Below are 24,425 nucleotides of genomic sequence, written 5' to 3' on the forward strand. Positions count from 1 at the left end.
GAGTATGATCTATAACTTGAAAATGTAATTATACATGCTAAATAAGAAAAACGCTGAAATATTTGCACAAAAACACTGATAATAAAAGTATATTTAATGACCTGTGAAGATGTAATGCCTTGGTTAGCCAGGCTGTGTCCCGATGAAGGATGTCCAGGAAACTGAGATGGGAACCCCCTCATGTCCCGATATACTGGAAAGGAGCCTGCACCTCCTGGATGCATCAGCTGAACCCCATGAGGGTGAGAGGACACCATGACAGGACTAGATGCATGGACTCCTCGGATTCTACTTTCGTTGGAGGATGGATGTATCAGCTTTCCTTCTAGTGGTTTGAGAGATTCTTTTGCGGAAAGTTCGATGGCCTTCCCAACAATAGGACTCTTTGACGGCCCAGAGACGTTGCTTGAAGATGTCGTTCCAGTCTCTGAGGTGCGTGACTGTCTTGCTTCTACCGAGGCCTGCTCTCCCAGTTGCTGGTGCATGAGGATGCGCTGGTGAATGTCTCTGTACTGGTCCATGCGTATGCTTGGGTGGAGCCCTCTGTGATCACTGTGAATCATCATTACATCTGACTGGAGCTGGGGCACTGATGGTCTACTAAGGGCTTGGTTGAAGTGTCTTGGGTCTTCTTCAGTTACACTGCTGCCGCCACCACCTGATACTGACCCCTTGGGACTTGAATGAGACTGCAGTACCATATCTCGAATGACATTAGGCTGCGGCGTGTTTGAGCGCTGCGGAGGCCCTGGGTGGGGAGAAGACAGGGAGTCACCTCGCCTTCCATAGTTTATCCCAGACATTGGTGGGGTGTTCATCCTGGCTTCATGAGTCATTGACTGGGTGACACTGTGAGGTTGAATTATAACGGAGGACTGCTCTGAGTGCGGGTGATGCATACTAGAATGATATGTAGACATTGTTGGCATGCCATGACCCAGAACGACAGAAGCTCCAATAGGAGAAACACTTGGAGGACATGCTTTGACAAAGGGTGATGGCGAGTGAACAGCTGTTCTTGGAGACTGGGGTTCTTGCTTGAGGTGTAGAGCTGACCGATCAGTTGGGATGCCAGGGCTGGGGCTCATGCGGGTTCCAGATAGCGATGGGTGGTGTGGACTCATGACTGGGCTGAGGTTAGACTGCTGAACAGCTTTGCCAATGTCCATCTTTTTTGATAGAGGTTCTGTCCCAAGTCCTCTCTTGCCATGCTGCTGCTGTATCACAGCTTGGTTGTACATCAAGACTTGAGGAGAACTAACTGGCTGTTGGAACATCTTTACCACACCCCCCTGGGATGAGGTGTGATATGGAGCTTCAGATTTGTCACACCCAAGACTCTCCTGCTTGGTACTGGAAATGACAGGTTGAGAATTATAGGACTGGCTGGTCAATAGGACTCCTGTGTGCCCATAAGCTGTAGGAGTTGGGGCTACTTTTGGGATAGGCGAGTGGGATGATGTGATGAGTGGCTCTTGCTTTATCTGAGATTTGGACACAGATTGCTGAAACTCTATATCACCAGCACTGGCTTGAGGGATTTGACTAATTTTGGCTCTCATCCTGTGAGGCCCTTCAGTTTTCTGACCCGAATAACTCAGAACAACAACACCCTCAGATGTATTGACCCTTAAGCCTGGACTGGAGCCTGTACTGTAGGGAGTGGTCTCAACAACCGAACGCCCTCTAGTCCCATCTTCTACTATATCCATGCCATGGTAGCGATTATTCTCATTGGAGTTTAATCTAAATTTTTGCTTGGGAATAGATAAGCCAATGCTTCTGTTGCTTAGGGAAATTCTTGGAGTTTCCTCTGTATCATAAGGCATTGGTATTCGACTTATTACTGAGGTAGCAGGAGAAATAACTGTATGCTGGGTCTTCTCTCCACAGTTCTGCTGGGACTCTGTCAGTGGAGACGGTTTGTGGTGTATGGATTGGATGGGGAAGGATGGTCTCTCTTCGGGATGTAACTGTCTTGAACCAACTGTATCAGAGCGATTTTCATTCTCTGAAATCCGTGAAGGATCTGACAGTACAGATGTCACCATAGTGGTAGGCATTGAATTGCTGTTTGATGCAGATACATATTTGGGTTCCATTAGAATTTTTCTTAAGGTACTAGAACTAGGGTCAATATCTGAAGCCTTGGTGTCAGGGGGCATTGGGGGATTTGTTGAAGGGGTTACAAGTGCAGCTGATGCTGGTACAGACGGTGTTACCACTGTGACGTGACATGAAGGCGCAACATAGATTCTACTTTCTTCAGATCTCTGAGGCCAGTCAGGAGAAAGTGGCATTTTGGCTGGCCGCAGCAGAGGTACACTGAACTTGGATACAGCCTGTGGGCGAGCAGGAGCAGGGGCAAGAGTGGGCGTAGATAGCTCTGCTGCTTGGGGATGCTTTTTACAACTGGAGATGTTGCTTGTGCCTGAATGGAAGGCAGATTCTTTGGGTACAGGCTGTTCAACCTCAGGTTGTTCTGCCTCTTTGGGCGTGTCTACAGTTATAGCACTTGTAACGTCACGCCTACAGGTTGCAACAGCAGTGACCACAGAGGCGGCTGCAGTTGCCCCTGCTGTAACAGTAACTCCTTTTGAATTAATGGTTTCTGGGTCTTCTGGGATTGACTCAGGTAACTTGACTGAACAGGGCTCTGGTTGTGAAACCTCTTCAGCAATATCCCCTTTCTTGTTAGCTGCACCTTTACGACTTCTTGACTTCTTTGGGGTCTTTGCTCTAACTTTGCCTGTTTTCTTGGGTGTTTCAAGTAGAGGTGGATCTTCAGCTGCCTTAGCCTCTGTCATTGGCCCCTTTGGACTGTGTGTTAGAGGACCATCATCTGAGTCTGCTGCAAGAATATTGTTTATCACCATGTGTGTTTCAGGTTCCATAATCTCATTGGAGGAGGGAGATATCAAAGATTCAGGGGTAGGAATAAGAGCAGTGTAAGTAGGAGGAGCGGTGAACCCATCTGTATCTGCACATGCTTCTTCAGATGTAATGGAATCAATAGCCGCTGCAAGTTCAGTTTCACTTGCAGGATTAGCTCGCTTCTCCTCCTCAACCTCACCTTCTGGCTCCACTATGACAGGAGGCAATATGGTAGGTTGCCCTGAAGGTGGTTCCTTATATGGCCGAGGAGGTTGTTCAACTGTGAGTTTGGCAATATTTTCAACTGCCTGTTCCAGTTCCATCTGCCTAGCTAAGAGAGCAGCAGCTGGATCAGCAGGAAGTTCAGGTTCTGATAGAGTTTCTTCCTTTTCCTGTAAGACAAGCTCTTTTGATTCCTTTGGGAAGCTTATCACCTTTGTTTCCTCATTCTCTTGTACTACCGTCTTGGTTTTTGTGATAGCAGGAGCTTCAAATGACTCAGGCTCATCATCTTCTGAACGAAGTAAACTTTTTACGTCATCAACGCTTACACGAATCTCAAGATTTTTTAAGCTGTGTGATTTATCCTCAGTGACATGCTTGGTATTTCTTTTCAACCTTTGTGTTTTCATTTTAGCACTTTTTTCAGACTGTCTTCTCTCAGCAGAGCTGGTGTCTATGTTTTCACTATCAGATTTCTTTCCACCAGAATCTTTTAAATCTTTTTCCTTTCTCTGCACTGGTGGGCTTGCATTTTCAGTTCTTTCTGGTGACTTCATAAAGAGGTCTGAATCAGCTTGAGGCTTATGCTCTGACTCATCATGACCTGCCAGATCAGCTTGTTCAGCTAGCACAGTAGTGCTGCCAGACTGTTTATCTATTCTATTGCCTTTCTTGTTAACTGGAGCTGATGAAGTTTGGTGTGTTTGTTGCACTTTCTGGGTGCGGGGTGAACGCCATCCCTCAGAGGCTTTCACAACCTCTATAGTACTTGAAGTCTCTTTAACTTCTGTGTCATCTTCCATCATTTTCTGCTGATCCCCTTTTACTGGCGATGGATCCTCACCCCGTTTGATGCCTCTTTTAGGTGGACGTCCTCGCCTAGTATTAGTAGATGGAATTTGAACATCCTGCTGTAGTTGTTCTTTATCAGCAACACGTTTGCGCATGGATCTTGATGACTCAACTACTTCTTTGCCAGCTTGATCATCTTCGTGTAGCGTGGCGTAGACTGACCTTACATTCCTACGACGTGTCCTCCCGTGGATCAAACTCGACTCAAGGTTTTGTTCAGAATCTGAGGCATGAATTGGTGACTTGGATGTGGTTTTAGACTCAAATGATGTTTTTGGTGCTTCTGCCCGAGGAGATGAGGCCCTTTTGAGTTTCTCTCTGTCAATCCGCTCACTCTTTCGTGTTGCAGGTTTCTCAGTGGCAACATTTTGGGAAGGCTGTGAGGTACGCAATACTGATAGTTGTTTTGCCCTTTTACTCTTGGGCTGTCTGCGGTTTGGTAATGGTTTTATTTCAGCCTCTAGTTCTGGCATACATGCCTCACTATCTGTCTCAATCTTCTGCAATTCCTCAAAGTGTTTTGTTTCCTGATTTTCTATTTTAGGTTCCGTTTCAATTTCAGATTTTTCTTCAATCTTTGGATAGTCAGAGTAAGCAAATTCTGCAGTCTCTCTTTCAAACTCACTTATGGAACCACCAGGCGTGGGAGGCTTATCTTCCACAAGAGGATTATGTTCCACTGCCAAACTATCTCCAATTTTCACTTTGAGTTCATTTAGCTCTACTTTTGTTTCCATTTCTTTTTCTGGTTCTGAAAGGGTAGGTGGAGGGGTTATGGTTAGCTTAGGAGCAACTGATTTGAAGTCTTCCATAGGAAGAGAATGAGGTGGAGACACCTCAAGAAGTGGCTCCACTTCTTCTTCGTTGACAACTGACACAGGTTGATCTGAGGATGGAATTAGAACATCTTTCTTTTCTGATGATATTTCTTTAGGGGAAACAACAGACGGTGAAACAGACAAGGTTAATGGTGGGCTGGCTGATTTGTCATCAACCTTTAGTACTGGCTCAGATTCCTTATCAGACAGTACATTGTCACAATTCTGCACTTCTTCTCTTTTAATCTCTGCCACTATATAATCACTCTCAGTATCAGGTGGGGGGTGGTCTTTGTCCTTTTGTTGCTGAAACTCCAAAAACCGACTATGGAAAAGCACTATGGGTTCTTGTGGGATGTCACCTCCCCCAGATTCAGGCGGTGACTCAGTAGCACCAGGCTTACCAAAAGGCCTACCAATTCCAGTTTCTAAATCTTGGTCTTTACGTTCAAGATGCTGCAAACGCCGGGAATCCTGTTCAAAGATTGAGCTGTGCAGGAAGCGAGAGGCAAACAGTTCCTGACGCTCTTGATCCTGTGGCTTAAGCTCCTCCTTTTTATCATGCAGCTTTTCCTCAGAGTCAGTACGAATCTTCTTCTTTTTCATATACCAAGAAGGAATAGGTCGAGGTGCTAGCTCTACCTTGTCCTTATCCGAACAGCTATGGGAGGTCGGAAAGCGAGAGGGAAGAAAGGACCAATTATCTTCCCTGGAGGAATACAGCGTCTTGGCTCTTTCAAGGAGTGCTTTTGTATCAGGAGTTATAGTTTTGTCTAATGCAAATGAATAAAACTTATTCTTTTCCAAAGAGCCTGATAGTTTCAGGTCTGTCATCCTTTCGTCTCGTTCCCTGAGGATATAAGACAAGGAACTATTAGACTTGGGAGAGATGTGTTTGTTTTCTATATCATCATCTGAATCAGACTGAACCTCACCAGGTTCTAAATCCTGGCCTAGGTGTTTGTGGATACTTTCACGTTTTGCAGTATCACTTGGGAAAGTCATTTCCATTCTAAGTGAATCAGATTTGATCCTTCTTTCCCAATGTTGCATTAACTCCTCGTCACATCCAAGCAAGGTTGTCTTTAGTTTTGGTGGCTCAGTGTCAGAAGACTGAAAATGTCTGGCTGTCAAACCTAAACTGTTTTTTATTGACTCTGTGTGTGAAAATTTATCATCTGTTGTTGGAGAGGATTTTCTTTCTTTGTTAATAACTGACACAGAAATTGGGGCAGTTTCATCTTCCTCGTTTGCAGAAAAGTGACCAGTCCCTATTGAGGATGTCATACTTTGATAAATGACCTCATTCAACTTTTGTGAACTTGCAAAATTGCGCTCACTTTTTGCAGTGACTATTTCAAAATCAAAATTATCCACTTTCCTTCGTTTACAGGAAGAGAAGTCATCATTGGCCATATCCTGAATTGGTTTTCCAACATCCTGCGTGACATATTCCTTTTCAAAGTCACGAGTCTCATTACTTGTTGGGTTTTCAAACTTTACTAACTTATCAGGATCACCAAGCTTGGGTCGAAGCCATCGACTCTGTTCAATTTGTTTTGTGCTAACATTAGTCTGATCAATGTGCATGAAGTGTTCATCTCCGTCATCTAAGTCTCTGCACTTCCCTCTCCCTTGTTCATTTTCAGAAAAAACCTGTTTCTGTTGTTCTTTTAATTCATCCAAATCTGGACTGCCATCATCTGACATCTTTGTGAGACTTGAGCTGTTTTCACTTTTTGAGCCCTCTAAATCCATTTTAAGGTAGGCAGAATCTAATTGATCTGTAGAATCCTCAGGCAGCTCCCCTAGCCGTGACTGCCGCTCCAAAGAAAGGCCTACAGAGTTGCCTTCACAGTCTTGTCCATCTTTAGGACTGCTAACTGAGACCATACGGACACATTTATCCTTGTGGTGCTCCTTTTTATGCATCCCTTTTATCAAAAGGTTCTTATCCAAATCTGTCTCCTTAGCACTGTTCCATAATTTATGGAGTCCAGGTCTGCAAAGGTCCTCCTCACTAGTTCTCTTTTGTCGATCAGTTTTCCCAGAGTCTTCAAAGCGCCTTTTCCTTGCAGCTAAACGGTCAATATCCACAGAAATACCACTATCAAATCCCATTTCCGATTTTCCATGTTTTTTGGATTTGAGTTTAGCATCCTTGTCAATAACCTCCACTAAACTGTGCATATTTTTGTCTCTGGGCCCCTTTCCATGCTTAGAGATGTCACCTTTCGATGGTTCTGAACGGAATGGAGGACTCCTCCGATCAGTTGAAGGTGATGCCAATCTAGGACTGTCACTCCCACCCCTCTGTATCTGTTTTTCTTGGACAGCATGGCCAATCAATTTTCCTTCTTTTTCTTTGACACGTGTCAACTGCACAACACAAGGCAGAAGGTCTAGTCTTCCTTTGCTTGAGCTTTCCTTTGGAATTTTACTGTTTTTACTTCTAAGGACAGACTCAGGACTAACATCTCTTTCAAGTTCAGGTTCCGTCTCACATGCGTGGATAATCGGTGATGCTACTTTGAGCTTCTTAAGCCTCTGTTTCTCACTTTTGTCCTTGTCCCCTCGATCCTTACATCCTGCCCGCTTCTCTTTTTCAACCAAACTCCCTCTTTCAACTTCAAAAAGACGATCCTTCTCAAGTTTGTCAGTTTTATACCTTTCAGAGCGTGCTTTTTCAAGTTTTTCAAATCTGGGTGGTGAGATTGAACTGCAGCTACCACTTCTGTCAGAAGATCGACAACAAATACGGCGGTCTGAATCACTTGGTATCCTCTCAGAGAGTGAAGGAGATGCAGTGGGGCTAGCAGGGCGACGAGTGGCAATGTGAGAAGGGCTCTGGCTACGCTCAATGGTCCTCCTCCCATGATCACGTCCACGATCTGTTTCAAAGCGCTCCCTCTCTCTTTCACGTTCCCGTTGCAAATAGCTGTATTTGCGAATGTCCTGCTCATAAGGGTCAGCCCTGTATTCCCGATACTCCCGGGGGTCTTCAAAGTACTGTGGATCATAGTAATCTCCCTGATATGGGTCCCATTCAGTGTAGAACTCCCGACTTCTAGCAGGGTATTTACGACGTGGGTCTTCAGTATATGTTCCTGGTGTTCGTACGTTTTCATAGTATTGTCTTTCTGCTTGAAATTCATATTGAGTTCGTCGATCATCCCTGCCAAGAAATAAACAAAAAAGAGCAAGCTATCATTTCATCCTACTTTGGAACCAATCACTTTTAGTTTTAAAGTAAGGCATGACTGAGGTAAAATTATTATTATTATTATTCCTTAAGCAATTTACACAAACCTTCTTTCAGAGAGAATGTCATAAAAGTCTCGAATATCCTGGCCAGATGCCTGCATTGAACGATAGAAAGCCATCTGACTTTCCTGATTGGCAAAGTCCACCTTAAAAACAAAAAAGAATGTTAAGTTGCACTTTTTACAGCCTGTCAGGCATTGAGAACACATAATATTACAGAGCAGAATTTCAGAAGTTATGTGTCACTTGCCTTGATTTTACTGCCCCCTATCTTCCACCCCTTTGTGTCCTTGACAGCGGCTTGTGCATATTCAATGTTGTTATACAGGATAAGGGCCATTCCTTTCATTCTGTCAAATACAACCTGCAGAAGACAGAGGAAAACAGAATCACAAGGAGCCAGAAAGTAAACAATGGGCAACTATGGGGAAGGAAGGGGGGTGAACAGACTTACCTTGACAACATGTCCATAACGGCAGAAATGACGAGTAAGAAACTGCTCAGTTGTATTCGACGCTAATCCATCCAACCAAACACACGTCGTAGGCATACTCTTTCCAAAGCCCAGCTGAATAAGGAAGGATAAAATGTCAAACTGCAATTATTTTATCTAACATCAAACAACTTAAAGAATTCAATAGTTCATACAAATTGTGCTCATAAATAATACTCAGTATGGTAGTGAAAGACAAGATCAGGTAGTAGTGTAAAGACAAGATTAAAAATAAAATAACATGAATATTCTCACCTTTAGTCTGTTGTTACCAAGGTACTCGCCATCCATCTTCTTTATGGCCTTGCAGACACTGGCAATGTCGCAGTATTGTAGAAAGGCATACTGTGGGGCTCCATTCACCTTCTTAATGTCAATATCCTTTGGAGATAATGAAAACGGAAATATGTTGCCAGTAAGGATGGTAATCTCAAACTTCACAGCATGGTAACCATTGCATACAGCCTTAACCACTTCACAACATTAACCTACCACTATTTCTCCAAAGCGTTGAAAGATGTTAAGCAGGTCATGGTAAGTGGTGGTCTTCTCCAGGTTTCCAATGAATAATGTCCGTGTGGCTTTTGGATGAAACTCGTCTATCCTCTCATCCAAGGGCCGAAACTCGTTCTCACTTTCTGTCTCTGAAAAATAGGTTCTCACTGTATGTAACCTTCTCATTGTAACCCTCATGTTTTTTGCTGCACTACAGTTTAAGATTAGAACTTACCAGGGCCATTCCAGGCTGTGACGTCAATTTGCATGCCAAAAAAAAGCTTCCCCTTCGACGCGCCAAGTGCTTTCTCTTGGTCCTCTTGCTGGCGGAAAAATACAAGCCCGTAGCGTTCCTCTGAAGCTCCGTGGATTTGTACAGATGTGACCTTTCCATGTTTCTTAAATTCATGGAACAAACCATCCTTCAGGCTTGTATCTGTAGTAAATACATCAAATGTGTTATCAAGTATGAGTACTGAAAAAAGTAACGTTACTAAAAAATAACCATTGGTGACGATTTTTTATAAAATGCACCAATATATGAGGGATATATAGAAATACAATGCACCACTATTTTTGCAAAACAAAAAGGCTTTGTGCTTGCATACCACAGGAGCATCTTATAACTAACCTGTAGAGCGCACAGGAAGATTTTGGACCTTGATGCCAAAGCTTTTACGTGGTTCATCCTTGTCAAGGGAGGATAAAGGAAGTGCTGAGGGCGCAGGAACAGCAGCAGACTGCACTGAACGTGCTGGAGAGTCATCACTTGAACTACTGCTAGAATCACTGTGGCAAAAGAGGAACACATACTTAGAGAAAAAACTGAGGCTTGCATCATCTAAGTAACTTATGGATAAAGAGGTTGTTTATTTGTGTTACTGTAACTGGTTGTTTCCTTTGCCTACCCATTTAATTAATATATATTTTTTTATATCAGTAAGATAATCAATGGATGTGATATAATAAGTTTACAGAAAACAAATTTAAATGAGCTTGGTATTTTGCAGTGTTACAGTGTAAGTGCTAGATATTCTGCCTCTGAGAAATTACTCATAGATTGGATAATATGTGCCAATAGTTTTGTAAACACAGACTCAAAAAAGCTGATAAAATGTGTGGTTTTTCAGGCCAAACTAGAGGAAAACAAAAGAGGATTAGTTTACTTATTGTACTGAACAGGCTATATTATGTACACATTTTAGATTTAATATATATAGTGCTGCATTTGAATAAAAGCTCATGCAATGCACTGCTACTGTGTTTCTACTGTTAAAAAACTGCAATATCTTTCAGATGACATGGAGCCCCTAAAACACCCCCTATCTCCTCCCCAATTTATATAGTGCATCTGACCATCGTATAAAAATAAGGATTTGTCAGTGTAAAATTCATGGCTGCCTCGTGCATCTTTTTTCTCAAACCATTCCCATGCCTGTCTCAGCTTTCTAGGCCCTCTGCTGTTTGTTTCCTTCTCACTTTCTCCTCCTGTGCTCAGACACTCCCGGAAGTGCTGCTGACAGGAGCCTGGTCTGTGGGAGTGGGCAGGCAGCCAGCACTGGCCAGAAATTTCCAGTTCCAACTGGATCTCACGGAGGGGGGGAGACATACCCATATAGAGAGGTAGGCAGTGAGAAAAATATACCAGCCGTCTCCTGAAATTCCCCCATAGCACTACCTTGTCAAGCCACATGTGTCGCTACATGTCTAACAGAGCTGTGGACTCTGTCCAAAGGTGAGGAAGTTAAACAAAAAATAAACAACTGCACAGATGTGAGGTGAATTTATGCAGTGGAGCAAATCCCATAGACAGAAACGGTTATGTTTTTAAAATTGCAGACCTCATGTGCATTTGATTATTCTAACCTTTTGCTATTTATGCATTGATTGTAAAATCACTACTCAACAACAACCCATATCAACTAATAAAAAGAAATACATTTAAAAGAACTTCAACACAAACATCATTACAACAAATGTAGCAACTCTCAGGGGTGCACAAAAACAGCTAAATTGGCATGTCAAATTTAAAACAGAGCTGAGACCAGATAGACTGGCATAAAATAAAAAAAACTGACAGCCTGTTGATGGACATTTGGTAGTAACACCAGGATTAAAAAAAACACTCACAGCATGTCAGGAAAGCAGTATGGTACTAGTTATGGCTGTTGTAGGCAAGTGATTCTACCAAAGGTTAGGGTTGTGATTGTGTGTGAGACCTTACTAGCTACGTACCTATAACTGAGTGTGTTTCAATTTACTCCTAAAACCCTTTAAATGTATTTCTAAACTTAAAAAAGAAAATACTAACTCTGATGACATTTCTTGGACAATAAACAAAGTGGTTTATTTTGTGCAAGGTATTTAAAAAGATGTTGGTAATGTTTTGTAAACTTAGTATCTATGGTGATCTATATGTCACATGACTGATCAATGGATTGTATGTAAGGAAAACATGAACAACCTCATACTACACCCTGGTGAGACCATATAGTCGAAAAAATTTGGTTAAGTAAGGAAGGTGTACTGAAGAATGAGTTTTAATTTTTGCAAGAAGTAAAATGGACCTTAAATTAATCGTAAGTAAAAACGGTAATAAATCAATTCAGATCAAATCTTTATAAACACCAAAAGTGTTTCATTACAGCAGTAACATGCCACAAAGATCATTTTCCAGGCTTTAGTTCCTATCAGCAATCAACTACTCAACCTCAACAGAGCTTCTGAAAACCAATATAATGGACCTTGTAAGTAGGACTGTAGTCTCCCAGTCAACTGGACGATTGGTTGGTCGATATGCTCTCATCTGACCAACTTTCAGTGGTTGGCCAATCACCGTTGCTACTTTCATAATGAGAAAAGTGCTACATCAATTGCATTCCAGGATTAATCCAGAATTTACAGCGACAGGAAATTGGAATTGGAATTGGGTGAGTTCAAACAGACTGTCTGAACTCGCCCAACCTAATGGAGACTGCTAGGTGTAATTTCTTTAACGTTTACTGAACGTTTACATCCAAACTAACTAAGTCGTCCGTGTGGCTGCATTTGGTTAAAAAGGATGACCAAAAAGTCGAATGTAAACTTTGCAAACAACAGTTTGCATATCACAGCTCAGTGACCAACATGGCATATCGTCTAAAAACAATAGGCTAATATGTCAAAGTTAAGATTCGCTGTACACTTTGTTGTTCAACGCTTGAGACCTTGATAATTATATCAGAATTGGCATATTTCAATATGTTATGCTGCAACTGCTGGCTTTTCATGTTTATTTATTATTCATTTGGGCTAATAAAGCTATTAGGTAGAGTGCCCTGTGGACAATTTAGTAAATCTAGATAATGTACAGATTTTTTTCCCCACGCAGCCAATCGATTGGTTGAAGAGTAGGTACGATATCAGTCAAACCAGATTTTCTTTGGTTGAGCAAAGCCCTACTTGTAAATGATGTCATCCTTTAAGGTGACGAGCTTGCCCATATATGGATTGCTTTAAATTCGCAAAAGTTATGGGGGTAAAAAAAAAGACATACATATACAAATATGCAGATACTTGCATGCAATTTGTGTCATCTGCAGGGTGGAGCATGGAGGTATGTTCAAATGTTGAAAAAAGAAAAAGAAAGCCTGTCATTGCAGCAGTTACAGCGTTAATGAATAAATCTGTTTTGCTTTAAAATCGCTACAAGTATTAAAAGTCAATTCCATTAATCGTCCTTGAATAAAGAAATCATACAGCATCTGCTGAATAAACAGACATAAAAACCCAGTGTTAGGGGTTGGGCTATCTTTAAACGGTTGTCATAAACCACAGCTTCTGCATACAGGAATGTTGTGCAACAAAGCGCTGTTTATGGGAATCCCCGCTAAACATTGACAGAAATTTAATGCAGACCCAAGTCTTAGCTTGTTGGCAAAACTGGTGTAAAGCTGCAGAATTCAACAGCGCCAGTATAGCTGTAAATATACTCGGGGGTAATTGCATTAAGTTTAAAAAAGACAGTCTCATACACAGATTACAACAGGAAAATTTTGCGAAAACTCAAGTCATTTTCCCTTATATAAAAGTGGATTTGGCTCCACAGGTCCACATTTTAGAAAAGCCAAAATATTTAATTCAGCCACACTTAGATGTTCTTTGAGTTATTCCATTGCAGGTTTTGCTGAGCTGTACAAAACCTATACCAATGACATTTTCTACATAGTATGCCTAATTTGCAAAATTTTGAGTCGTCCACGTGGACACATTTTTGGCAAATCTGAGAAAAATAATTTCTGAGATAATTAAAATTATCCTGCTACCACTGTGACATGGACTCAGGTAAGCAGCAGAAATTGACAGACAGAAGGCATTATTAATCTTCCGAATTGATCCAATGAACTTAAAAATGTACCGTTTATTTTTTAAAATACATTTTACGGTCATTTGAAGCAGCAGTGTTCAGATTTATTTCTTTAAAAAAATTACTCTGTCCAGCTCTTTTTCAAGACTGGGATGCACAAAACTTAAACAATAGCCATGCACAAGGGTTGAATTCTTGACAGAAAGATTAGCTTCACTCACCTGCCACTCGTACTACTGCTGGTACTGCTGACTGAGTCTGAACTGGAGGAGCGGCTGCGAGAGCCTGACCCACTGTGGGAGCGTGGAGGACGGGTAGCCTGACTCGCCAGTCTCTGAGGAGAGGGATTTCGCGAATGCGTTGAGTGTGGAGACCGGCTACGACTATGGCGGTACAACCGCTCTCCACGCCGACCCCTGTCCTCCCGGTAAAGGTCCCTGTGAACTACACTGGCCAAAGTAAAGGGTTCCCTGGTACGAGACTCATAGCGTGGCTCCTGTGTCTCAAAGCGACAAGGGCTCCTGCTGTGGGATCGGTAGAAGCCAACCCCGCTGGTTGTAGATCCTCCACTTCCTCCTGTCGTGGCGCCTGCTGATCCACTTGCTCCCGTGTTGCCAGCAACAGCGCTAACTATAGTTCCACCGGTTCCTGACGAAACTGTTGTACCGCTTCCACTGGAGGTACCAGACCCACTCCCTGCTGTGCTTAGAGTCCTCTCTCTTGCATCACGATAATAGTCTGTTTCATAATGCCGCTGGCGGTCGAAACTGCTACCAGGACGCTCGTGATGTCCATAGGCACTGTGATCATATGCCCGCTCCCGACTTTCAGCAGTCCTAAGAAACAGGAAGAGAGAACAAGGCACATTACATTTACATTTAAGATGTTTAATAAAACTAGTAGCATAAGACAGCAGAAAAACATACATTATCCAGTGTCTCTGATGGTTGCCTTATTAGACACATGGGAAGATGGGGCACTAAAGTTTTTTGAGATGAGTAGTTTTTAAGCATCTAAAAAGAGAATTATTTACCAGCCTACAAACTGAACTACAAAGGGATTTAAATGATTGACTGTTTGGCCTTGAATGTTTTCTTAGCCTAACTGTTTATGGCTTGGAGATTAAATGTATCAGCCACCATTCCAACCACTTATTTTGACAGCCAAATTGCTGTTAGGTAACCGTCTTTCATGCATTTCTATAAATTTTGAGATGTTCAATCCTTTAATTAAAAAAAAAAAAATAAATAAATAAAAATAAAATTCTTTCTTAGAGGGTCTACTAAGAAATTTCACATTACATGGCAACCTACCCTCTCATATTTTTGCGTATCTGCAGCTCCCATTGATTAGGAATGCACTTTCCCATCACTTTGTATCCAACTGTACTTCCATATTGCCGTCACGTATTTGGAATCTTTAAGATGCTGAATACGTTTACCTATGTATGTATACCAGCTATATATACCAGTCATGCTGCGAAACAGTAACTCATCTTGTAAAAGGTGGACCATCTGGGTGCTGGGATGGTGGGTGGTTTTTATTTTGAATTTTATTCTTCCTTTTTTCATTAGTGTGTATGTCTGTGACTCTGTACGAACAAATACAAAACTGGACGTGTGTACTTTCGAATGCTGTGTAAATATGATAAAACAAAATTATTTTTAAAGATAACTTTGAGGTATTGAAATAAGCCTTAAACTTATATCAACACCTCAAAGAAAACGTATTTTCTTTGAATGTAGATGTGTTTTCATTCAACAGTTTCCCAGTCCAAGCATCACAGAAATACTTGACTGGTATATCCTATTGTAAAATGCAACATACTTTATTTAAGATACAAATCAACATAAATCAGTGAGAAGACATTTTTAACAAAAGGTGTGCATTCAGTGTGTAATAAAAATCTGCAGTTTATTTCAAACTTTAATTGCAAGATATAACTGACTTGCACAAAGAATACTTATAATAAAAGGGAATTAAATGTGAGTTTATGACTTTATAGACTGTCAAGTCTTTTTGGTCTTGTAACATCTGGCAACTTTAACAAAAGCCTCATTTTGAGGCGTTTTATCATTCATCTGACAGGCTTTGTTGAGGGTTTTGGGAGGTGACTTATGACAAGCTTTTTGTTTATGATGTTACACAATTTGACACCACTTGTTCTTCTGAAAAAAAAAAAAAGCTCTTCAAAGCATCTTCTATGAAGATGCACATAAGAAACGTTGCAAATAAGGATATTCTGTTCAGACCTTTGCACCGTCTGTCTGAATAAAGCAATCGGAATTTTATTTGGTCACATGACTGCTGTGTCATTACAGCAGTCACATTACCAAACTCCCCGTATTGAGCGGGAGAGGACAGTTATTACCACTGTTTGAATTCAGATCAAATTTTAATCAGTAAATTAGCCCTGATGTTCCAACTCAGGGCAGAATATGTTTTAATATAACATAATATTACAAATCCTGAGTATACTGGTAATTAATATAAGAAACTGAGTTGAATTCTTTGTCCAGTTCAAACAAGAGGATGGAAAAATTCAAGACAGTGCTGGATTTTAATGGAAAACAAACCTCAGCTGTCAAAATTGTAAAAACTTTATTTTGAATAATTTAGTACAAAAAGCACACCATATCATTATACCTGTGTGGCACTGTAATACATTTGACGCTATATACATATAATTATGTAAATTATAATTATATTGTAATTGTATACTATATAAACTGTGTATGTATTTATGCTGGTATATATGTGCTATATTTTGGATGTTGGTCAGGTTTCAGTTGGGGGCTGTCCAGTGCAAGAATGCGTCTTACTGAGTGTAGATATACATAAACAATTTGAAAGAGTTACTGCAGATCCTATAAAAAAAAAAAAAGATACTTTATTACAGAAATCAAGCTTTTACTATGTGACTTGTAACTGAGAATGCATAGAATAAGTTTGCAATATGAACAGGCCTATATAATCATGGAAATCAAATCTTGCTAGATGGAAATCTAACCAGAAAAGATGTTACATGGTTGAGAAAACCAACCGATGTGCATGGTGTCTTGTTGGACTAGTGTTCTAATGCTCATGTCATCTAACTGTCACACATCTGGGCAGGGACAAAAGGTCCAATGTTCATGGTACTGGAATCTTTTCAGGTCCTCATTACCTCCTTCTCCCACCCTCAAATGGTTTCTGCAAATGTTCACTGTCTACTATCCAATTAAGACAAGAATGGCTTAAGGGACTTCTTAAAGAAAGAAAACCAAATGTCCAAACTGTAATGTAAGTTTCAACAAAATGATATGCTCTGTCACCTTTCAGGTTGAAAGTAATCATATCAAGTATGAAAAAAAAAGAAATAATCCCAATTGATTCCCAACAAGTTTTACTTGCTGATAATTAATAAAGGCATCCAAATCTTTTGTTCTTATATTGATTTAGACCATCAGAGATGTTTGACTACATCTGTGTGAAAATGTGTCGATCTGAATTCTGCTTGCTTGCTGGCTTTCATTCTGTTAAACTGTCTACATCAACAAAGATCTGTAGTACAAATCAAAGACATTTGCAACAAGGAGAAACTTCTGAAACAGTTTATCTCATGAAAGAGAAGTTGGCAGCAGCTTTTGGTTAGCATTTTCTTAATAGTAGTGCAAATCGGGGCACAATGTGTTTTGTTTTGAATCTCAAGCATATGTTTGCGATTAGATCCTTCAGCAACACATTGCAAATTTTTAAAGACTCTCTTTTGTAATGATTTTATTTTTTATGATTTTTCAACTCTCTTGTGCTTTACAAGTTTGAAAGATGCGTAATGTGGTGTTTCCCCCTAGAAATTCCCTATTTTTTGTTTTGGTGTACGAATTTGTCAACAGGTTGATGGGGAAACTGCTCCTCACACAAAAACCACTGCTGCAAATACTTCAATGTTTTTCCGTGCATTTGCTAAATCTGGTCTTGGGGTGATTCAAAGAGAACATCTGAAGACCCAAATATGTGAATTTCCAAAGTCAAAACTGTTACAGAAATGAACTGCCTGCATTTCGGTCTGAACTTTAGGAACCAACATGGGTTACACCAGGTGCTGACAGAGGGCTGCTGCCATTTCTCTGAAAATATATGACACAAGCCTCTTCCTTTGCATCACTGATGCCGTGTGATGTCCTGAAAGGTGATAAGGTAAATGACCCATAGGACGAGTTTTAACGAAATGCCTGGCCTGACCTTAACACCTGACAGAAAAACCATTTTATGTATATTCACACTCACATTTTACTGCCAATCTTGACAGGACTTTAATGGACTCCGCTCATCCCCAAGTTTAAGCCTCTGTACCAAATAATAGACCCTTTAGCCTCGTCCCAAATAAGAAATATAATTTTAACCCATGCAAGGACATGTACTTTTATTTATTTATTTTTTCAAACAAGCAGAATTTTATGTCTACACCAAATAACAATTACTGACTGGATTTAAGAGTTTGTAGGATTAGTCACTGTACAATTATTTGATACTAAGCTATATAGAAACTTTGATGTGGCCAAAATGGAAATATTCATCAGTGTGAGAGATTTGACATAAATAATGTGTAATCTACAGGCACTAACATTATTTTAGGTAATAAATTGAAATATTTCATAATGTCTTTACACCAAATTCTTTTGCAAGAACAAAAGACTTCATGGGGATGCACATACTCTAATGGATGTTAAGATAAATGATTTTTGGAGGCTGGCACTATGTCTGTATTTCACTGCACGATACATAAAGTACAGCAGGTCAGGGGCAAATTCTGTTTTAGCTTATTTGATTTAATCATCTGTGTGCAGGATTCATGAATAACATCTATGGCATAACGATGTCTGCTGTGAAATTGATGGATTACCTTGACCCCTAGATGCTCTCGAAAATGCTAATTTGGTGGCGCAGGCTCACTGCTCAATAGATAGCCTTCAATTTCACTTTACACAAAACAGCTTCTACATTATTCATGGAGCTTAAAAATAATTCAGTTAGACCTTTTTTGGCAGAATTTCCATCAGTGTTTTGATTATTAGCCTGCTCTGGTGCATGCTAAACACATCAACTGTTTTGGGATTACGTGAACAGCATGACTATAAGGATCATTCCAGCACCATGTTCAAAAAGGCATCTCATGTTGAGGCTCATTCATGTGGGAGCAATACATGTGTTTCGATTTAACTCAAAATTTAAAAAAGTGTCATATTGTTGCACTTTATTGTTAAATAGCCTTCTGTCATGCAAACTAACAGTTTAACTGTGCATCTGTGGAGCATCTTGTTGTCCTTGTGGGCTAAAGCACAAATCATGGAGCTCGGATTGGGCAATATGAATAAAATCTATCACATTGCATGAAATTTACATCATATGATTGAAATAGACTGTGATATAGAGATTCTTCTGGAAATTCAATAGAAAAAAATACAATGTGAAATGTCTTTTTTTGTTTAATCTAGTAATCGCAAAGAATCAGTCTTGCTCATTGATTCGCAACATTGCCTGCAATAGTCTAATACAATCTGAAATCTCTGACACCTGAAAGATTTCTACCATCTCACGGTAATTATCATTTTATTGACCAACTCTAAAAGGAGCTGTGTCTTCCTGTGTGTGAATCCAGTCAGGAACCTTGGATGGATGCTATGCATCTCTCTATATACATACTTGCTGCCACTTACTGTGGTCAACTCTCTAGAAAGAGCGAAATGCTACAAAAATAATATTCAAATGTGTTATATTTCTCTCACAATTTCTCTCACAGCTCATGTCTGAGAATCAGGTTTTGAGTCTGCACCCTGTGATAGGTTTTAAAGTATTTATGCTCTATTATCCTCGTATAACTAAAGAAAGCTGCGGAAATTTTAAAAGAGCAACTGCAAGGCTGGAACGAAAGATACCAGGGCGAGAACTAATGATTATTTTCATTATTGATGAATATGCAGATTTTCTTTTTTAATTAATCAATCAATAATTTAGTTGAGAAAATGTTTTTTCCTCACTGTTTTTTGCTAGGAGCCTTTTGTCTGACCAACAGTCCAAACCATATTTAATCTAAAATCATATAAAAAAGAAAAGCATGAAATCCTGATGTTTTTCATTTTTGCTTTATAAGACTTAGATCATTAATTATTAATTTCGTTCTGTCGTCTCATTTGTTTTTAAAAGATGTAGGGTAAAATAAACACTGCATTAATTAATTTTTATTTTTTATCTATGAAATTGTATCCTTTATATTTCTATGTAATCCTTTTTTTTTTACTCTTATTCTAAATTTTTATCATTGAAAATTTGTCTTTTAGCACGTCCTCTAGAGTATGCTGCCCCCGCCTTTCACTGCATGTATTGCAAATATGAGTATGTGAATAATGTTTGAATCTTTTGAATCTTTATATTTGTTAGCCAAATCCTTGTGTAATATTATGACACTGTTGTATATTAAAATGGACATTTTTTACTTTGATCACTCATCAACAATTGCAATATGGATCTATTCATCATAAGGAGAACAGGGGATAGGAGCTGAAGGTAGATTCAGGTGAGAGGAAGAGAAAGGAAAGCAAGGTAAGGTAAAGATTTCTGCATTTAGACACACAGGAAGTAATAATAGTTATGTACCAGCTACTTTGGTTAGTGGGAAAATGGAGAGAGACAGGGGTTCAAACTAGGGGGTTAGAGAAGACAGCTAAAATACACAGGGCAGGACATACCAACCTTTTGAGAGAGTGGTAACTTGACCTATAATTCCAAATAAAATCTAGGGAGATAGAACTTTATGAGCAGAAAAAAATGGGCAAAAATGTTGAGTGGAGGGGAAAAAACTGAAGCAAAATTGTTCACATTAGAAAACGTAATCCTTATCTTCAGGGCAGGGGACCTTGTGTGCATAGATGAGCTGGAGTGTCCCTTTTAATTAAAATGATGAAAACAAACTTGTCTTGTACGGATCCAGGTCAGGACATTTTGTATGCTGGAAAATGTCTACTTGAGTCCATATATCCATCCAAATACATGGGGGAAAAAAATTCTGTGTTGCACTTGACTCCGGTGAAATAAATACATGATATCCAGGAGTCCGTCTTCAGTAGGTACTGCACTATTGATTCCCAAGCAGCAATGAAGGAAGTGATGTAAAAATTAAGTCTTGCATCTTCATTTGTTAAGTCCTGCACATTCCAGTTTCGTCACACCGTGCACAGCAGTAAAGTAGTCAAATTCCTTTGGTAGAGGCACAGAAAAATGGTCATGAAAGATTTGAAATAAAGAAGATGTCTCTTAGTGGTAATCCAGATTTTTATTCAAGTTAGAAACATATTCATTCCCAGAGTGGAGAACATTCAGCTTTGAAGCTCATGGATGCTCATGTCTGTTGTCAATCCTTGATCTCCTTTACAAGTAGGGGAGCCTGCATGCAGTCCAAACCTGGGCTGAGTCAATGAGAAATTAAGTTCATTGGTGCAATTTAGTTCTGATTCTGTATGTGATTGTATCCAAGGTTTAGTTATAGTTCCGCATTCAGGAAAGAGGTAATCCACAGACATGAGAGGAGGTTATCTCCAACAATAGGGATGGCACAACTTTCCAGTCACAATTTCCAGCATTCGTCTTTGAACTGTATGATCCAAGCATAGTCCATCTTGGTCCTCAGCAAATATGCGAGTTTAAGTTTGTGAAAAGTAAACATAATCTCCCAAAAAATAAGAAAGGGAAAAAAAGTCATTTGCTCACTTATTTTTGTGGTCTCTACTGAGTTGGATCACCAGCAGAGGTCTCCCAGCACTCAAATTGAAATGCCCTGATCTCAGACATAATCCCAAATAAAATACAAAACAAAAAAAACAAAAACAAAAACAAAAACAAAAACAAAAAAAAGCACCCATACCTTTAGCATGATAGCATATCCTTTAGGTGTCTAGCCAGTGTTAATCCAACAGTGGGGAATAAATATCCTGTGTAGGTTATCCATGTGACTCCAGCCCACGAGTGCAGTGAACACCTCGGTGAGGTGTTCACCATAACTGAAAACCAAATTAGACTAATCCAAACAATGGTGTCTTATACATATACTGTGTGCTCTTGGTTGTTTTGTTATATGAGAAAAAAAAAAATGGTGACAATAATCCATCGAGCAGGGCATGTAACTCCAGATTAGGGGAATCCCAGGGAGGGCCGTTGGACCACTCTCTCTCTCTCTCTCTCTCTCTCTCTCTCTCTCTCTCTCCAGCAATCACCAATAATCCTGGGAAATTTTACGATATCCAATCTTTGCCCCGTGTTTTCCGCAAATGATATATCCACCTCACAGAGATGTTTAAACTCACAAAGATAATCCCCAACAGCCATTTAAAGTATTGACTACTGATTTAAGTAACAGATACACGTGTACAAAAATGCTCTCATTCAAGGAATATTTCGGTGTCTACCTGTAAGTATGAATCCAGGAGTGCTGGCCTTGCTCTGAGGACTTTAGAAGGGATCCCTATAAGATTTAATTCTTGAGCATGAACTCGTTTTCTCCCGTTAAACCCCCGAACAAGTAAATGAATAGATGGTGGAAAGATGCTTGGAGGTAAGGTGTTTACCAGAAACCACGGTTCCCCCTGCCTTCAGAGAAACTTTGTCCACTTACCCGTCTAGTCTGCGTTCATAGCGTCCATCTCTGCTGTGAAGCGACGTGGGGGGCCCATACACGGTCCCCCCTGCCGCCCTTGTGAACCCTGATACATCCCGGCCACGAGAGCCTAAGGACAGACTATCGTCCAGCCCCCTCGCAGCACTAGGAATTGTGCCTGGTTCATTGTAATCAGTGCGCAGGTCTCTGTCCCCCATCTTGTTGATAGCATTATGAGCCTTCTGAGCACTTTTAATGTCCACAAAATCCACAAAGGCTGCGACTCCACCTTCGGAACCACGCTTGGGCAGGACCTTGACACTCTCCACACGTCCATATCTAAAAGGGAGCAAATGAAAAACAAAGTTATCACCAGGTTATCAATTGCGTCTGTGATAATTAATTCTAAAACAGGGTGTTCAGTTGGAATTTTTGGTTAAAAATCATGCACCTTCCAAATTATGACACCTTTTCAGAGTATATAGTGCTGAATCCAGTTATGTCAATTTGTGTGTGTGTGTGTGTGTGTGTCTGAGGAGGGGTGGGAGGTAAGGTGGCTTTGCTACTCCTATTTTCTGCTCTGTGGTTCTTTCTTACAAGGCAACAGTAACCCAGCAACTGGACTTGAAACCTTGGCACACTGCAAGTTAATAAATGCATACATTTTCCAGTATTAGCATGTTTTGTGGGAGGAGGGTGCTTTCATAAGCTTTTAGCTCATGGAAAGCACACACATGAGGTTTGGGCAGCATTTACAAAGAGGTCATGTTTCCTGGTTTTGCGGTAAGTGGGTATAAAAAAAAAATGCATAATGCATGTCTATATGGCTCCTTCTGTTTCACAATAGGAAGAGCACATTTGGTGCAATTTTACAAATATGACATCAATACACCCCCCCCAACTTGAGATATAACTGATCAAGATACAACGAAGTTTTTAATAGATTTATGTGAGGGCAAGCATTCCCTTGTTTCCTTAATAAGCCCGTAAAAGACAAAATATCTCGCTGAGTGATGGTTGAATTGACAGATGAGAAGCCTATTTCACAAAATTAACAAATCCGTCCTAGGATTACAAAGCCTGCTATCATCTTTATGCGCCGAGTATCTCCCCCCGAGAATCTTTCGGGAGTGTATTTTCGCTGTCTGACAGAGACAGTAGGGTGCCCATAAATTTATTGGCATGCCAGTTCCCAACATTGAACAGCCTCCGACGCCATTTTAGAAAAGCTGTTCACACTGCTTACTCATTCTGCCGTCCCCCATCTTCAGTGACTTCTATCACACATTGGGCTGTCATGCACCTGCATGCTCCGACTACCTCTGGGTTAACACTGGAGCGGAGACGGCATGCCAAGAAGGCACTGGCCACCGTTTCCCCTCTGCTACGGCAATAACACGCTGTCAGTCACCATCCCCCAAAGATAACGTTACGCACATCTTAGCCCAGGCTAATATAAATAAAAACGGCTTATAGGTAGCCCATTATTGTGCCTTCTGCAAGGCTGCGTGAATCAGACACGAACCATATATTGTATGTTTAGCCACCGCATCCGTCTGCCGTAAATATTAAGACGAAGACAGTGCAAAGCACCAAATACTTATCATCAATTTATATATATTTACACTGTTGTACACTGTTGTATGCTGGGGGTATGCTTGGGGACAAATGCGCCTTTTCGGTTACAGTTTTGTTAATCAGACACGTATGATTTTGGTTGGCAATTTAGCTGCCTTCTTCCGATATGGCGACGCCTACACAGTAAAAAAAAAAAAAAAGAAAGAAAGAAAGAAAAGAAAGCAAAAAGATAAGAAAAAAGGGCAACGTTGCTCATGTATGTAGACTATAATGTTTTTCAGCAGTCTGGTCTCCGGCACATTTGGACGGGGAGACGGGCTGCTATTTCCTTGACAGCCGGGAAGAGAGGGGCGAGAGCGCGCAGACGATCCCGATAGCCACACGAAAATCCATATTAACGTTTCTTCTCCGTCTAAGGAAGACAACAAAGAGCTAAAAGCCCATAAATGGGGAATGTGTCTGGTCTGCCCCAGTAGCCCAAAAGGAAAAGATTAAAAAAAAAAAAAAAAAACCCACACAAATGGAGCTCAATTAGATTATCATAATTAAAATATCGATATGTTGTCTGATTTCCCTTAAATCAGATCAGGCTGTGCAAGTCAGCAGCTGGAGGAAGCAGCGAGGTTATAGTGTGGCAAAGAACCATTTTTGTGTTCATACGCGCACAAAGTAAACACCAGTAGTCTACTACAGCGTTACAATGTTGAATATCAGTTAACACACACACACACACACACACACACACACACACACACACGGCACCCGGTTCAATCACAGACGGCTTGCAACAATGTTGCAGCGTGGACGGCGGCGTGCTGTCGCGTCACCTTTGAGGTTTTCGCTGGCTTGTGTTAG

General features: G+C 40.6%; 1 protein-coding gene across 2 annotated transcripts in view; it reads right to left on the reverse strand.

Moving 5' to 3' along the window:
• Positions 1 to 24,425, reverse strand: part of spen (spen family transcriptional repressor) — a 28,885-nt gene that overhangs the window by 2,406 nt on the left and 2,054 nt on the right. For both annotated transcript variants that reach the window (XM_040152051.1, XM_040152050.1), the window contains exons 2-11: positions 22,011 to 22,331; positions 13,585 to 14,199; positions 9,650 to 9,807; positions 9,254 to 9,454; positions 9,016 to 9,167; positions 8,779 to 8,904; positions 8,485 to 8,598; positions 8,281 to 8,394; positions 8,076 to 8,176; positions 102 to 7,941 (exon numbers count right to left, since the gene is read on the reverse strand). In XM_040152051.1, coding sequence (XP_040007985.1) covers positions 102 to 7,941; positions 8,076 to 8,176; positions 8,281 to 8,394; positions 8,485 to 8,598; positions 8,779 to 8,904; positions 9,016 to 9,167; positions 9,254 to 9,454; positions 9,650 to 9,807; positions 13,585 to 14,199; positions 22,011 to 22,331 — 9,742 coding nt within the window. The remainder of the gene's footprint in view (positions 1 to 101; positions 7,942 to 8,075; positions 8,177 to 8,280; positions 8,395 to 8,484; positions 8,599 to 8,778; positions 8,905 to 9,015; positions 9,168 to 9,253; positions 9,455 to 9,649; positions 9,808 to 13,584; positions 14,200 to 22,010; positions 22,332 to 24,425) is intronic.

The sequence above is a fragment of the Xiphias gladius genome, chromosome 18 (genome assembly GCF_016859285.1).
Source record: "Xiphias gladius isolate SHS-SW01 ecotype Sanya breed wild chromosome 18, ASM1685928v1, whole genome shotgun sequence".
Classification (NCBI taxonomy): domain Eukaryota; kingdom Metazoa; phylum Chordata; class Actinopteri; order Istiophoriformes; family Xiphiidae; genus Xiphias; species Xiphias gladius.